Source organism: Histomonas meleagridis (genome assembly GCF_020186115.1).
Source record: "Histomonas meleagridis strain 2922-C6/04-10x chromosome Unknown contig_118, whole genome shotgun sequence".
NCBI classification, from domain to species: domain Eukaryota; phylum Parabasalia; order Tritrichomonadida; family Dientamoebidae; genus Histomonas; species Histomonas meleagridis.
In genome coordinates this window covers 425,171-440,407 of record NW_027150758.1, presented here as the reverse complement: position 1 = coordinate 440,407, position 15,237 = coordinate 425,171, and the positions used below count along the sequence as shown (strand labels likewise).

At 31.2% G+C, this 15,237-nt stretch overlaps 8 protein-coding genes across 8 annotated transcripts; 3 read left to right on the top strand and 5 right to left on the bottom strand.

Annotated features, from left to right (window-relative positions):
- Positions 1 to 4,174: 4,174 nt before the first annotated feature.
- GO595_000960 (putative Glycoprotein endopeptidase KAE1) lies at positions 4,175 to 4,765 on the bottom strand (the record flags this gene model as incomplete). The annotated part of the gene is made up of 1 exon (XM_067923312.1): positions 4,175 to 4,765. The coding sequence occupies one exon, from the start codon at positions 4,763 to 4,765 to the stop codon at positions 4,175 to 4,177; it is 591 nt and encodes a 196-aa protein (XP_067778903.1).
- Positions 4,766 to 5,991: 1,226 nt separating this feature from the next.
- Positions 5,992 to 6,744, bottom strand: GO595_000959 (putative beta-amylase; the record flags this gene model as incomplete). Its single annotated transcript, XM_067923301.1, has 1 exon — positions 5,992 to 6,744. The coding sequence occupies one exon, from the start codon at positions 6,742 to 6,744 to the stop codon at positions 5,992 to 5,994; it is 753 nt and encodes a 250-aa protein (XP_067778902.1).
- A 1,683-nt stretch (positions 6,745 to 8,427) lies between these two features.
- Positions 8,428 to 9,012, top strand: GO595_000958 (small GTP-binding protein; the record flags this gene model as incomplete). Its single annotated transcript, XM_067923290.1, has 1 exon — positions 8,428 to 9,012. The coding sequence occupies one exon, from the start codon at positions 8,428 to 8,430 to the stop codon at positions 9,010 to 9,012; it is 585 nt and encodes a 194-aa protein (XP_067778901.1).
- Positions 9,013 to 9,368: 356 nt separating this feature from the next.
- On the bottom strand, positions 9,369 to 10,760 carry GO595_000957 (Thioredoxin family protein; the record flags this gene model as incomplete). Its single annotated transcript, XM_067923278.1, has 1 exon — positions 9,369 to 10,760. One exon carries the CDS (start codon positions 10,758 to 10,760, stop codon positions 9,369 to 9,371), a length of 1,392 nt encoding a protein of 463 aa, XP_067778900.1.
- A 327-nt stretch (positions 10,761 to 11,087) lies between these two features.
- GO595_000956 (Bromodomain containing protein) lies at positions 11,088 to 11,756 on the bottom strand (the record flags this gene model as incomplete). The annotated part of the gene is made up of 1 exon (XM_067923267.1): positions 11,088 to 11,756. One exon carries the CDS (start codon positions 11,754 to 11,756, stop codon positions 11,088 to 11,090), a length of 669 nt encoding a protein of 222 aa, XP_067778899.1.
- An 81-nt stretch (positions 11,757 to 11,837) lies between these two features.
- GO595_000955 (uncharacterized protein) lies at positions 11,838 to 13,010 on the top strand (the record flags this gene model as incomplete). The annotated part of the gene is made up of 1 exon (XM_067923256.1): positions 11,838 to 13,010. One exon carries the CDS (start codon positions 11,838 to 11,840, stop codon positions 13,008 to 13,010), a length of 1,173 nt encoding a protein of 390 aa, XP_067778898.1.
- Positions 13,011 to 13,128: 118 nt separating this feature from the next.
- On the bottom strand, positions 13,129 to 13,461 carry GO595_000954 (60S ribosomal protein L33-A; the record flags this gene model as incomplete). Its single annotated transcript, XM_067923245.1, has 1 exon — positions 13,129 to 13,461. The coding sequence occupies one exon, from the start codon at positions 13,459 to 13,461 to the stop codon at positions 13,129 to 13,131; it is 333 nt and encodes a 110-aa protein (XP_067778897.1).
- A 230-nt stretch (positions 13,462 to 13,691) lies between these two features.
- On the top strand, positions 13,692 to 14,964 carry GO595_000953 (putative beta-amylase; the record flags this gene model as incomplete). The annotated part of the gene is made up of 2 exons (XM_067923234.1): positions 13,692 to 13,853; positions 13,939 to 14,964. The coding sequence occupies 2 exons, from the start codon at positions 13,692 to 13,694 to the stop codon at positions 14,962 to 14,964; spliced, it is 1,188 nt and encodes a 395-aa protein (XP_067778896.1).
- Between the last annotated feature and the right edge of the window lie 273 nt (positions 14,965 to 15,237).

The window sequence follows — 15,237 nt, the reverse complement described above, 5'->3', positions numbered from 1 at the left end:
AGTTTGAAGAGCTTCCAATAGAAGTTGAGAAAATGCTTGAAGATAGTTTTTCAGATAATGCAAATACAATAGTAATATTTAATGATCACAATAATGGAAGTGGTACCTTAGAGCTCATGGAAGTACTGAACATGAAAGCAGTCACTATTTTTAGTTTTGACTTTGATCCTCCAGAAATGGAATTTTCAATTCAGCAAGCTCAATTCAGATTCTCCACAGTAATATCGGAATTGGAGAGAAAAAAGAAGCAGCTTGGAGAGCTCGAGAACATACAGAAAAACAATCCTGTTTTAATGAAAACAATCAACTCGCCAAGATCGCGTCGCAGATCACTTAAATAAATATCGATTAAATATAAATATTTATGTCTTACAAGAAAAACACGTTTTATTTGGTTAAAAATCACTTTTTATCAAACAATAGTTTCTTCAATATTGAACAAAATAATGAATTAAGCCATAACATTAACATTAGTAAGAAAACAAATATCCCCTAAGTACAACAGTACTTAAAGTTGTTTTTAAGAATTTAAAGAAGCTTGAAGCAAAATGAAGACAATGATAATTTTTTCATGAAACTTTATATGAAAGATATTTTTTTTAATTAATTTGTTGTATTCAATAATTATTTAACTACATATTTATGGTGTGTACCTGATGATTTTTATCAAAAACCGCTGATTTCCCAAACAAACATACTCAATTCATATACCGATCAGATTACATAGAAGTATACTTATGAGTAAAGCTTACAATCGAGTGACGAACCGAAAACTTAATGTTATATAATATCTAATATTATTCTAGAAACTTAAATTAAAATTATATATTTATTAATTTCAAGTGTTTAAACAAATTCCGGATCACCGAACAATTCTATCAAATATTGTTTTTCTTTTGGTTTACCCGAATAAATACTTATTAAATCATCAAGCAAACGATTATTATTTTGTATTATATCTTTTATGATTTCGATCATTTTTTGCATTTCTTTTTCACTAATTTCGTATTCTTTTTTATCTTCGTCATCCATTAGAATGAACACTACGAAAGCGCATACAGCTTCGAACGTAAAAGTATGGAAATTACCGAATTTTTCGTATATATGAATGATATCATTAATCATTTCATTATATTTCCAATCAACAAATTTCAATTTTTGTATCCAATCACAAATTTCTTTTAATATATCGAAATTCATTTCTGGCATTTGATAATTATCAACACTATATAAATGTAATAATAATGGCGACAAGAAGTCAAATGTTTTCATATCATCCAAATCATCCCAAGCAAATTCCATTAATTTACCGAATTGATTATAATCAATTAATTCCATTCCAATGTATTTATCACATATTATATCTAAACAATCAATTAATGAATAAAATGCGCTTCGATTTCGCCAATTATCTCTTGCAAATGGTAAAAAAGTATTCCAAATTTCTTGGATAATTGGTGGTGGAAGAATATCATTATAAACACATTCAATAATTGGTTCGACTATTAATTTAATCATTTGCGTTGGTACTAAAAATGTCCATTCGATTAAATCATAAATTTCTCCAATCGAAAGTAATTTCGTTTTTGATATTAATGTTTTAACAAATGAATAAAATGAAAAATTTTTAAAGTTAATAGTATATATTGGTTTATGATCACATATTAATAAACGACTTTGAAAACTTATATCTTTAACTTCTTTGATGATTTCTAATTGCATTTCATTATTCAAATTAATGACTTTATTATAAAATCGATAAATTTTATCAACGATTTCAATGATTATTGTGTTTTTCATGATTAATATTAACTTGGCCATAACATATTCGACGTTTTCTTTGGTATAATATTGTATTAATCTTCTTGCTACATCAATAATTGTTGAAAGTGTTTCAATATCAGTTGACTCTAATAAATTATGAATGATTTCAAATGGAATTAAAAAATTACCTTTAAGTTCAGCGGATATTTTGGATAAATAAAAGATAATAACATTCGAATGTTTAACTGATTGATTTCGTATTTGATTAATTAAATTTAACATGTTATTTAGTATTGGTATTAATAAATTTCCATCAGTTTCTTTAATACTATTTATATAATAAAAAATATAACGTGAAGCAATTCGATAATTATCAAATTTTGCTGCCGAATTTAATAAAAGAAAATTCGCTATTCCTAAACATTGATTATCAAAATCACATGGCTTTTGATGATCAATTATTAAAAGACATTGCAATTCTAATAAATGCCCTAATAAAATTATATTATTATGTTGTTGATTTAATAAGTTTTGTGTAAAATTATTTAAAATTTCACACGAAAATTCATTTTCACTATCAACAAGTTCATTAAATATCTTAAATATATAACAAAGACAATTTTCAGATAAATTCCCTGCTAATGATATTAATGTATTAAGAAAATCTTTAGGATTTAATATATATTCACGCCATAAATGTAAAATTGCTTTAGAACCAAAATAAACAGTCGAAATGTTATTAATTTGAATTGATTCGTAAATTGTTGGAATAATAACATCAAGAAACACTTTATCATGTTTCTTAAGATAAGTATCTAAAGTAGAAACAACAAAACAAAAAATAGAATGGTTAAAGTTTTCTTGTTCTTTCCAGTTACAAAGTTCTTGTATTAAAATGTTCGGGAATTCTCGATGTAAATCTTCAAATATATCTAAAAATAAAGCGCAAATGAAAAACTTTGATGTTGTATTTGGAAATTGGACAGCGATTTCATAAATTTCAGCAACTTGTTTTTCATTAAATTTATTATTTGTACAAGAATAAAATAATTGACGAAATTCTTTAGTTCGAATCCATTCATCAATTTTGAATTGCTCAAATACTAAAAACATTAAATTAATAAATCGTTTAATTTCTTCAATTGGGAAAAATGGAAAAATTCGAATTAATTTCGTGATTTCTTGATATGAGAAATCCAAATTATTTATATTCTCTTCTAACTCATTTAGTCGAGCATTAATAATTGGATTTTCTTCTTCAAAAAATTCTTGATTTCGAATTTTAAGTTTATTAATATATGAAAAATATTTAAAGAAATCATTTGTTGGTAATTCATTAATTTCAAATATTAAGTTCCAAAACGATTCATATAAATTTACAATTGTACGCATTCCTTCTAATGGAAGATTTAATGTATATAAAATTTGTAACATAAATGAGCGATTACTAATTGAACCTGTTTGAAGAAATCTGGGAAGTAAACTTGCAAAAAATGGACCATTTGTTGGAAAATAACCAGTCGGATAATAATCATATAAGGTTTCAAAAAGAAGTTGACGTATCTGTGAATTTGTACTTGATGATAAAGGATTACATAAATATTCGAGAAAAATGGGATGAATACCTTTCGCTCTATTTGTAAATTTAGTAATAGCTTCAACAATACCAATTAATTCAGGAGGATCTGTGTATGTGTCAGAGAGTGTAATGAAGATTTCCCAAAATTTTTGATGATTCTCCTCTGAAATTTCTGGAAAATGTTCGCGAAAATATGGTGACAGATTAAAAATCGCACCAACTATAATAGAGGTTGAGAGGTTTTGTAAATTTTCGAAAACATAAAAAAATGGTATTTCATTAATATTAAATGGTTCAATTATTGGTAATATTTGATTGAAGTCTTGTTGTGATATTTTTTCACCATCACTTTCGAATTTTTGTAACACATTTTCCATAGGAAAACAAAGAAGAAAAATTTTTTTTTGGTTTAGTGATAAATTTGTGAACAATAATTTGTGACATTTTTATTTAAGAAAATGCAATTTGTCAAAAATCTTCTGGCAGTGTTTCCTCATGCAGAACATTGATAAAATAAAAACATATTATTGGAGTCAATTTATATTTTAATATTTAATTTTTTAATTTCGAAATGAAAAAATTTAATAATTTTCAATATTCTATTTTCTATATATTTATTTTATTCCCAATCAACAATAACCAAGTGAATATAAATTCCAGACTGGTTTAAGTAAACAAGAATTTTCAAGTATTCTATATAAAACAAACAAATCTGATCTTCTTTTCTTAAATTTAAATTTACTTCAATATATGAATGATATTTTCATATTAGTTAAAAAAAATTTATTAATTTTCAATATTCTATTTTCTATATATTTATTTTATTCCCAATCAACAATAACTTGATCTGTTCGATATCGTTGTGAAATTATCGCCTTTTTCAATAGGAATACTCCTGTGTTCAATAAGAGACCCTGCATATGCAATCATAGCTCCATTGTCAATGCAATATCGATCATCCATAGCGCAGACTGTCGCTCCTCGCATACGCGCCATATCTCCGACCATTTCTTGCAAGCGCCGATTACATCCAACGCCTCCAACAATTAATACTTCGTTACTTTCACAGTGCGCAAGTGCTCGTTCAGTGATTTCTGTAAGCATAGAAAAGACTGTCTCTTGGACGGAGAAGCTGAGGTCTTCAACGCTGTATTCACTTTGACTAATAAGTTCTTCAACTTTCGTTAAGATACCTGAAAACGAAACATCCATACCTTTGACTACATATGGAAGCGCAATATATTTCTTACCTTGGCGTGCTGATAGTTCAACATTGAGACCTGGCGCTGGATCATTCGAAATTCCAACTAAACGAGCATAACGATCAATACAATTCCCTGCTGCAATGTCAAGTGTTTCGCCAAAAAATATTATAACGATCTCCACTACGCGCAATAACTTGTGTATTACCTCCTGATACATATAATACAACTGGATGTCGTGAGCCTGTAACTACTCGACCCATTTCAATATGTGCTACACAATGATTAACTGGAATAAGAGGAATATCCCATAATTGTGATAATGTACGCCCAAGAAGAGCACAAACTTCTAAAGGTGAACCCATCCCTGGTCCCATCGTATAACAAATAGCTTTAATATCTCGTGGTGTAATACCTGAAACTTTAAATGCTTCTAATACTAATGGAATTGCATTCGAACGATGATGGTCTGCTGTTTCTGATGGTCGAAAACCTTCTCCAAGTGGCGCACAAAATGTTTTACGAACATTAGCTAATATCGTCCCATCTTTTTGAACAATTCCAATCCCAATTTTATTTGCACTGCTTTCAAGTCCAAGAAAATACAAAAAAAAAAAAAAAACTGTCGTCACTTTTTATGCATATGTCATGTCACATGTCATATCAAAAAAACAAAAGAATCGAAATTGTTTAAAATTCTTTATATATTTATTTATTACAGAATATTTTTTCATATTGTGAACTCTTTTGGTGTTGTACATATTTTGAGGGGATTTATGGGATCAAATTTATAATAAATATGAATTTGGTTACTGAATGATGAAATCATTAATGTATCATAACACATTTGATAGAACATTGTACATAATTAAATTATATATATTAAACTTCATATTGAAAACAATTTAGATAAATATATTTTTATTTATGCATTGTTCATTGCATTAACGAAATTCTTGAAATCGTTAAAGTTATTGTTCATCAAAGTATCACAAAGCCTCAGATAAGTGAAGGTTGATAATCCTTGATAAACCCATGACTTGATTTGATTATAAGCAGTCCAATCATATCTTTCAAGTGCGTTTTTCACCTTCAAATTTAAGGCCTGCATTCTTCGTATCTCTTAAGATTTGAGAAACGAGTGCTGGTGGATTACTTCCTGCACTATAATCTTCACCTGTCATTTCGAGACATGTGAAACATACTTCAATATTATATTGTTTGAACATATTAATGATTGTTTGATAACCATCATAATCCCAAATATTATAATAACCAGCTGTAAGTTCTGCACAATGACATGCTGTAGTATATTGCCAATGAATACCAGATATCTTACAAGAAAGACGAAGTGAATTACCAAATATTTCTCGTGCATCCTTTAAAACATTTGCACCATGTTCAATAAGAAGATTAGCATACCATTTGTTAAAGAATTTCCCATATTCAGTGTTCCAACCATTCCCCCCAATATGATGAACCTCCTGGACGAACATTATAATCACCTGTATCTGTTGGTGGTGAATCCCATTCTGGATGACCTGCAGATGATGCTGCTTCTTTGAATTTATTCTTCATCATTGGATCATAACATTGATATGAACCACATCCTGAATATGACCATTTATCAAGTTGATATGAAGGATAACGAAGCTCTCCACATGGTCCTGCACCAACTTCAATTTCAATGATCGTTCCATCATTAATTAAATCATTAAATTGATCTCGAAAAGCTGTCATAAAATCATGATACATTTGAAGTGGTGTACGACCATTGATCGTAACATCATCATAAGCAAAAGAAATATATTCAGAATCAGTCTTACCAAGAACATCAATGAAATATGGTTGAACAGAACCTTGGAAAACAAAATCTGGGATAGGAATATTACATGAATCACCAACATTACCACCACAACGATGGAATGACATAACAGGAATGATTTTAAGTCCTTTGTTCTTAAGCATATTAAAGACTGTCCTATAACCTGTAAATTTGTAATTTTTTTGTGTTTGTTCACAAAGACCCCACCAAACATCAATCATAATACCTTTAACTCCTGCACCTTGAAGTTGTCCAAACCAATATTCGTATTTCCCTGAATCAAGAAGGTTTTGATTTGAATCAAACATTACAAGTGGTGCCATGACAAAAACATCACATCCAGATAATGCACTGCCGAATAATAATGCGAACATATTTGAGAATGAGATGAAAAATGTTTTTTACCTCCAACTGCCAAATTCAATGTTCAGCAGGTACATTTTCTATGCTAATTGAAATTTTAACAAGGAAATTTCGGTTTTCGGTAACACCCCAACTTTTGAACAAAATAATTTTGATTCCACTTTTATGTAAATGTCATGTCACATGTCGAAATACTTATGGAGAACGTTTTGTTCAAAATACATTTGTTCAAAAATAAGCGTCTAAGTAGCTGAAATTTTAAAATGTTAAACTTAGGGAAAAATGAATAAAATTTAAAATGGTTTTACTCAGTTTTTGGATGTTTTCGTTTACCACAAACGAACTTGTTTATTTTTTCAAGGAATTCATGTGTATATGGATAAAGCTTTGGATGGAAAATAATTCCTGGTCCTAGTATAAGCAAGTGCACAATTATGAAAATGATGTTGGTTGTTCCAAAGAGCCAAAAGAAGATCATCAAGAAAAGGAAAATTGCAGTTGATACCAAAAGTCCTTGGATATTTTGTTCATATAAAAACTTATTGAAGAAAGAATATAGTGAAGAACCAAGACTTGCTACTATTTGACAGAATGGCTCTAAAGGATAAATACGATTAGGTTCATCTTCTGATCCCTTACTTATAGGAGGGAATAACTTTTCTGATATTTTGTCACCGAATTTTTTGTATATTAATGGAATAAGATATCTAAATGTAATAATTACTGTTAAAACAGGAATAAATCCAACCTCTCCTTTCTCAACAAAAAGGAATATAAACTCAACAATAAATAGGAGAATAACCATAGGAATTGGTCTTCTCCAGAAAATCATTCCTTGGAAGTTTTCATAAATTGAAGTATATGGTTCAAGTACTTTTTTAACATCATCTGCTTGAAATCTTTCCTTTTCTTCATTTTTGATATCTTTTGTATTTGCTTGATCTTTTTTCTTGCCTTTTCCCATTTTGATATTTGACAGCTGACAGTTTAGATAAACGTTCTCCACATTTTGTGTACAATTAATTGAAACTGGCAAAAACTTTTCTGAATACTTTTTCAAAGGACTTTTTCAATTGTGTGGTTTCTGCGTTGTTTATTGCCGTTCAAAAAAACAACCATATCCTCGCATGAAATCTCATTTCATAATGAATCCTGGAGTCTGAATATGCTTTACATACATAACAGTATTGCAATATAACATTAATTTTATATCAACGAACTTTGTTATTTTCAATATCGATAAAAATCTTATTCTTTGTTTACAGCTTAAAAAAAGCACAAATACGTGAACACCGGTACTAAGATTTTGAATAGCAATCATTTGAGAGCAGAATTAAATTTCTTCAAATTTTTGTTTCTTACTGAAGAAATCATTTAGTAGCACAACATCTTGGCAAAGACATGCCTTATAAAAAAAGAGGCGCTTCTTAGTCTTTTCTAATGAAATTTCATTAAGTAATACCCAAGTAATATAAAAATTTTTCTTTTGATAGACGAAAATTTTCAACTTAATCCTTGTTTGAAGCTAATGAAAGAATAGCTTTCTTCTTGGCTACAAATCGAGATTAAACGTTTGGAAAATTGAATTTTATTTAGCAGTTTTTGCGTTGGGCTGAAAAATGACATTTTATTTACATTCAAATTCAAAAATTTTGAATGGTTTATGTTTTGTTCAAAAACGGTTAATTATCCCAATGAGCACCCAATCAGATACTTCATCTAAAGTCATTCTTCTTGGTGACTCATCAGTTGGTAAAAGTAGCATTGTTTACCAGCTCTATAAGAAACAATTCAAAGAGTTGAATGAACCAACTATTGGTACTTCATATATTTCTCATACTTTTGTAACCAGTAATGGCTCTTTTGTTTTACATATATGGGACACTGCCGGTCAAGAACGTTATCGTTCAATAATTCCAATGTATTCACGCGATTGCGCAGCTTCCATATTTGTTTTTTCTATTGATATGCCAGAGAGTTTTGAGAATTTGCCAATGTGGTTTGAAATGCTGGAATTAAAGTGCGGCCAAACATCCAAAAAATATGTTGTAGCTAACAAAATTGATCTTGATCAAAATTCACCTTTGATCGAAAATGCCAAAACATTTTGCGAAGATCGCGGCTGCCCATTCTTTGCAACTTCTGCAAAAGACCACACATCAGTTTTAGCATTGTTTCAGTCAATTGCAAATGATTTGTCAAATGAGATTGCGATAGCCAAAAAATCCGAATCTCTTGACATCAACATAAATCAAGAGAAGAAAACGTGTTGCAAATAACCCAATACTATAATAATCTTATCAAAATATGAATGGACACATTTTGCTCTTTAGTTTGAATTATACTTAACTATAATTCTAAACCTAAAGAGCCAATATTTAGACATATATAAAACCAAACTTCTAATATACAGTGATATATTAGATAATTTGCTCCAACTTAAGCGGTCTCTTTTTTAACAGAAGGAGAAGCCACGGGAAGCAAACACAACACTCCAAAGCAGAATATGTTTCGCGAGTGGCTTCAACCGGACATGTTACGTGAAACAACGTTCGTTTTGTATGGTTTATATTTTTTTCAATTGCGATCGTAATAAAGATTTTAAACATCAAATTTCACCTGTGTTAGATCACTTTTATTCATCTCTCATTTGGTTGACATAGTTTTGAATTTGCTTACCAATTTCTTCGATATCATATTCTGGTACTTTCACGTTTGTCTTAGCGTTTTTCTGGATAAATTCCAAAACAGTTTCGAAAGCTCTAAATCCCTGATGCTTTACAGGTTTATCCTTTTTACCCATTGGGAACATAATGATTTCAGGGTATTGTTCCAAGGAAGGAACGAATTCTGGTAAATCATTTAATGCGCAATCGATCATATAGAATTCAACATCTGAATCCTTCAAAAGATTTGCGATTACAGTCAACACTGGGAGGCTTTGCATTGAGTTACTATCAGTTGAAGCAACAAACATGACAACAACGTCCTTGTTTTCTTGCATGACAACTGATTCGAGTGTGTTACCAACAGCCTTCTTAACCAATACGTCATTATCAGTGGGTGGCTCTTCACTTATGAATGTGAATTCTTCAGTTCCATTAATGATTCCATTGAGTAATGTCTCCAAATATGATAAGCTATGAATAAGTTTCTTATCTTTGATAACCCATCGGCCTCCAGAAATGTCATTAGAAACAAATGTAAAGAAGTATGGCTTAGGTAAGCCATCGATTTCTGCGTCCTTGAGAAGTTTTTCTGATTCTTCGCTATGAAGAATTGTAAATTGAGATTTGCCGGCAAACTTTGGTGCGAGTTCTTTAAGGAGGTTAAGTTCGGTATGTGATGATTCTTCGTCATTTGGATCGATTACAAAGCCACTGATGTATTCGGTAAGTGATGTATTGATTTGGGTCTCTTCAACGATTGGCGTATCGAGAAGTTTTTCGACTGCTCCTTTGAATGGAAGAAGTTCGCGGTCTGCTGGACGATATATGTACACTCCCTTCTTAGCGGAGACGTTAAATTGGGCCAATAATTCTGATGATACGAAATAGAGGGGAACATCATCAGGAATGCTACGTGGACGTGAAGAAGTGTCAACGCCAATGAGAATTGGTTCATGGCCTTCGAATAAGATACGAAGATGTTCATGTGATGTAACTTCAACGCGGCCTGATGTAAGAACAAAACGAAGCCATATGGTGAAGGATGCTGCAGAAATGGGTGCGCTGCCTAAATCGACAATTTGCCTGCCTTTTTCGAATGGAATAATGCATGGAGGTTTGCCACATCCATATGGTTCGCCCTCAGAGTCAGGCGCACGGATGAATGTGATCTTGTCTTTGTAGAGCTTGATTCCATAGTCGGCAAAGTCAATGCGAACATTTGGATTGGCGAAGATAACAACGGTTCGTGGTGATGTACGGATTGTTTCGTTTAGGAGCTCGCCATAGTAGGTGGGGATGTTGGCACTTTCACCAACAGGGCCTTTAATCCTGTAGAAAATGAGGAAGAGAGACAACATGAATGAATATAACCGTTTTTAATTGTTCAAACCAAAGAATACAGTTATTATAGAGACCGTTAATTGTCATTTGACAACCGCCAACCCAAATAGTCGAGTGAACTGACAGTAAAAACAATGTTCGCATTTTCATTGTGATTACATTTTGTATTTTTTTTTTTTAGTAATGTTTGTTTACTTCATTTGTGAATTGATTAAATCTGATTTCTGTAAGTTAACAGTTATGACAATTTTTATTAAGAATTACTATTTTAAAAATTGTAAATTAAAAATGAATAAAAACAGTTCTTGTTTAACAATTATTTATAACATAAATATGTGTGAGTGCTATTCAGGATACACTGTTCCTTGCTTCCTGAGAATATCCTTCACATGTTCTACAAGTGTATTAAAGGTTGAAACAGAAAGCTTTGTAACATCAATCCAAACATTTGTTTGACCTGCTTCAGGCGAAAGCTCTGGTTGAAGATCAGATATTAAATTTAACAATTCATTTTGATCTTCTTCAGATTTAATAAGTTCTGCAGCTTTCATAAAATTACTTAGATCTTTTTCATTTACTTCTTTGACTGGAACCATTTTTCTATATGAAGGAATCGTATGTGAAATGTCTTGAATAACTTTTGGTGCTGAAGTCAATAATGATAGTTCTTTGTTCCTTAACTTGCAAAGGTTGGAACACCATTCTTTAATATTGTGTTTGCAAGAAATCATTTGTTTTTCTTTTTTGAATAATCTTTTACATTCATCAGAAATAATTTTTGAAAATTGATGGTTATCTGGAGGATCAAATGTTGACATGACGTCTCTTTCCCATTCTTGTATAGATGAATATTTGTCGGCCTTTAATCGTAATTTGACTTTATCAAGATAATAATGAATTGGTTGTACTTCATTAACAGAACTTGAGGAACAAGATACTTTGCTATTAGTAATTGGATGAAGCATTAATTTATCCATAATTAAAACAAGTTGATCTAAAACATCAGCTTCCATCTTGGGAGGACGTTAAGTTTCATGGAGGGGTGCCCTCGCGTTTAACGTTCTCTTGTTATTTGGTCACTTCAACTTAATTAAATGTTTTCGAGAGTTAAGGCGCCAAGTTGGTTCGATACAAAAGCTATCAATGCAGAAGTTAAAAGAATTGACTCTCTCAAGATCTCAAAAGAGGAAAAAATTGCTCAACTTGAATCTTTAAAATCTAAGATACTTTCAATTCCATCTGTAAAATCTGTTGAAATCAAAAAAAGAGTTTTCGGCGGAAATGGAATTGTAGTTGTTCCAAGAATCGGTTTAATGTCTACAACAGTTGGAGGTGGCATTGGAAAAAGCACAACATCTGCTCATGTTAGCACTGGTTACAGTAATTACTTCAAGAAGAATGAATCTTTCCAGTTTAAGTTTGAATCCAATTACAAAGGATTCCCAATTTTCACTTTTCTTTATGATCAACCTTTTATCAAAAACGCAGACTTCAACACAAATATGAACCCTATTCCAAAATACTCTTTTGAAGCTAAATATCAAAAAGAAAGTATCAAAAATTTCCCTATTCATGTTGCCTCAATTTCTTCAATTTACAGACCAAAACTTAGCAATCAAATAATTTCACTTGAATGTTCATTAACATATGAAGATGTATCTCCTAAAGCTCCAATAGCCTTTAGAATGGATCCGTCACCTTATGGAAAAATTGCATTTAAAACAGAATTCCCAATAATCCCATCAAATGGATTAAAATTCGAAGCCGGTTCATTTGTATATGACCGTAAATTCGTACCTTATTTCAAAACGCAGGAATCTATTAACATCAAATTTCCATATGGATTTGGTATTTTTCTATCATCTGGTATTATTTTATCTCCTAAAGCAGTTCCATCTGCGGAGAAATTTAGAATTGGTAGTGTTCCTTATGCTCGTGGAGTTGAAGATCAACAATTATGTCAAAGCATTGTTGGTTTCCCAAGTGGAAATGATTCATATGTTTCATGTACCCTTGAGTTCTTAAGTCTTCTTTTCCCTCAGTATCAAGTTAATGCACACTTCTTCTTGAACGGAGCGCTTGGAATGAATTTGAAATCAAATAACTTCCTCGATGGGGCACCCCATTTTTCATCGTTGGTATCTGCAGGCGCTGGAATTGAGTTCCAGCAAGCCGGATTTAATGTAGAGATTAATGGCCAAATCCCACTTCATATTTCTGATGACCTTAAATTTGCCAAGTTTCAGTTCGGAATATCTCCAAATTAATTTAATAAATCATATTTAAACTTAATCAAAAATTATACTAAAGCTCGTGCGATGTAGTAGCAAGAAAAAAAATGGAAATAAATTTTGAAAATATCATAATTTGTTTTATGTTCGGTGTTTAGATAGTGCTAGGATAGAGCATAACGCGGACCTTCTTGCCAAGCATAATTGGTGGGAGGTTACGATCAAACTTCGCACGGACAATACCGCTGTTTCCATGTTCCTTTGTAATAACACCCCAGTTAATGTGAGCTTCAATCTTTTTACCATCTTTGCCAACTTTAGCCTTTACATATGATGCAACCTTTTTTCCGACATAGAATTTTGCTTCTTCTTTTGAATTAACACCGCTAATCTGAAGGAGAGCTTGGTTTGGATTAATTTGGCGCTTGCTACGACGGAATGAAGTGAATACTGCACTAACCCAAAGTTTTGGTTCTGGGGCTGACATTTGTGTTCAGAATGGCCACAAAAAACCGACAAAACGTTCTCCATAAGTATTTCGACATGTGACATGACATTTACATAAAAGTGGAATCAAAATTATTTTGTTCAAAAGTTGGGTTGTTACCGAAAACCGAAATTTCCTTGTTAAAATTTCAATTAGCATAGAAAATGTACCTGCTGAACATTGAATTTGGCAGTTGGAGGTAAAAAACATTTTTCATCTCATTCTCAAATATGTTCGCATTATTATTCGGCAGTGCATTATCTGGATGTGATGTTTTTGTCATGGCACCACTTGTAATGTTTGATTCAAATCAAAACCTTCTTGATTCAGGGAAATACGAATATTGGTTTGGACAACTTCAAGGTGCAGGAGTTAAAGGTATTATGATTGATGTTTGGTGGGGTCTTTGTGAACAAACACAAAAAAATTACAAATTTACAGGTTATAGGACAGTCTTTAATATGCTTAAGAACAAAGGACTTAAAAATCATTCCTGTTATGTCATTCCATCGTTGTGGTGGTAATGTTGGTGATTCATGTAATATTCCTATCCCAGATTTTGTTTTCCAAGGTTCTGTTCAACCATATTTCATTGATGTTCTTGGTAAGACTGATTCTGAATATATTTCTTTTGCTTATGATGATGTTACGATCAATGGTCGTACACCACTTCAAATGTATCATGATTTTATGACAGCTTTTCGAGATCAATTTAATGATTTAATTAATGATGGAACGATCATTGAAATTGAAGTTGGTGCAGGACCATGTGGAGAGCTTCGTTATCCTTCATATCAACTTGATAAATGGTCATATTCAGGATGTGGTTCATATCAATGTTATGATCCAATGATGAAGAATAAATTCAAAGAAGCAGCATCATCTGCAGGTCATCCAGAATGGGATTCACCACCAACAGATACAGGTGATTATAATGTTCGTCCAGGAGGTTCATCATATTGGGGGAATGGTTGGAACACTGAATATGGGAAATTCTTTAACAAATGGTATGCTAATCTTCTTATTGAACATGGTGCAAATGTTTTAAAGGATGCACGAGAAATATTTGGTAATTCACTTCGTCTTTCTTGTAAGATATCTGGTATTCATTGGCAATATACTACAGCATGTCATTGTGCAGAACTTACAGCTGGTTATTATAATATTTGGGATTATGATGGTTATCAAACAATCATTAATATGTTCAAACAATATAATATTGAAGTATGTTTCACATGTCTCGAAATGACAGGTGAAGATTATAGTGCAGGAAGTAATCCACCAGCACTCGTTTCTCAAATCTTAAGAGATACGAAGAATGCAGGCCTTAAATTTGAAGGTGAAAACGCACTTGAAAGATATGATTGGACTGCTTATAATCAAATCAAGTCATGGGTTTATCAAGGATTATCAACCTTCACTTATCTGAGGCTTTGTGATACTTTGATGAACAATAACTTTAACGATTTCAAGAATTTCGTTAATGCAATGAACAATGCATAAATAAAAATATATTTATCTAAATTGTTTTCAATATGAAGTTTAATATATATAATTTAATTATGTACAATGTTCTATCAAATGTGTTATGATACATTAATGATTTCATCATTCAGTAACCAAATTCATATTTATTTATAAATTTGATCCCATAAATCCCCTCAAAATATGTACAACACCAAAAGAGTTCACAATATGAAAAATATTCTGTAATAAATAAATATATAAAGAATTTTAAACAATTTCGATTCTTTTGTTTTTTTGATATGACATGTG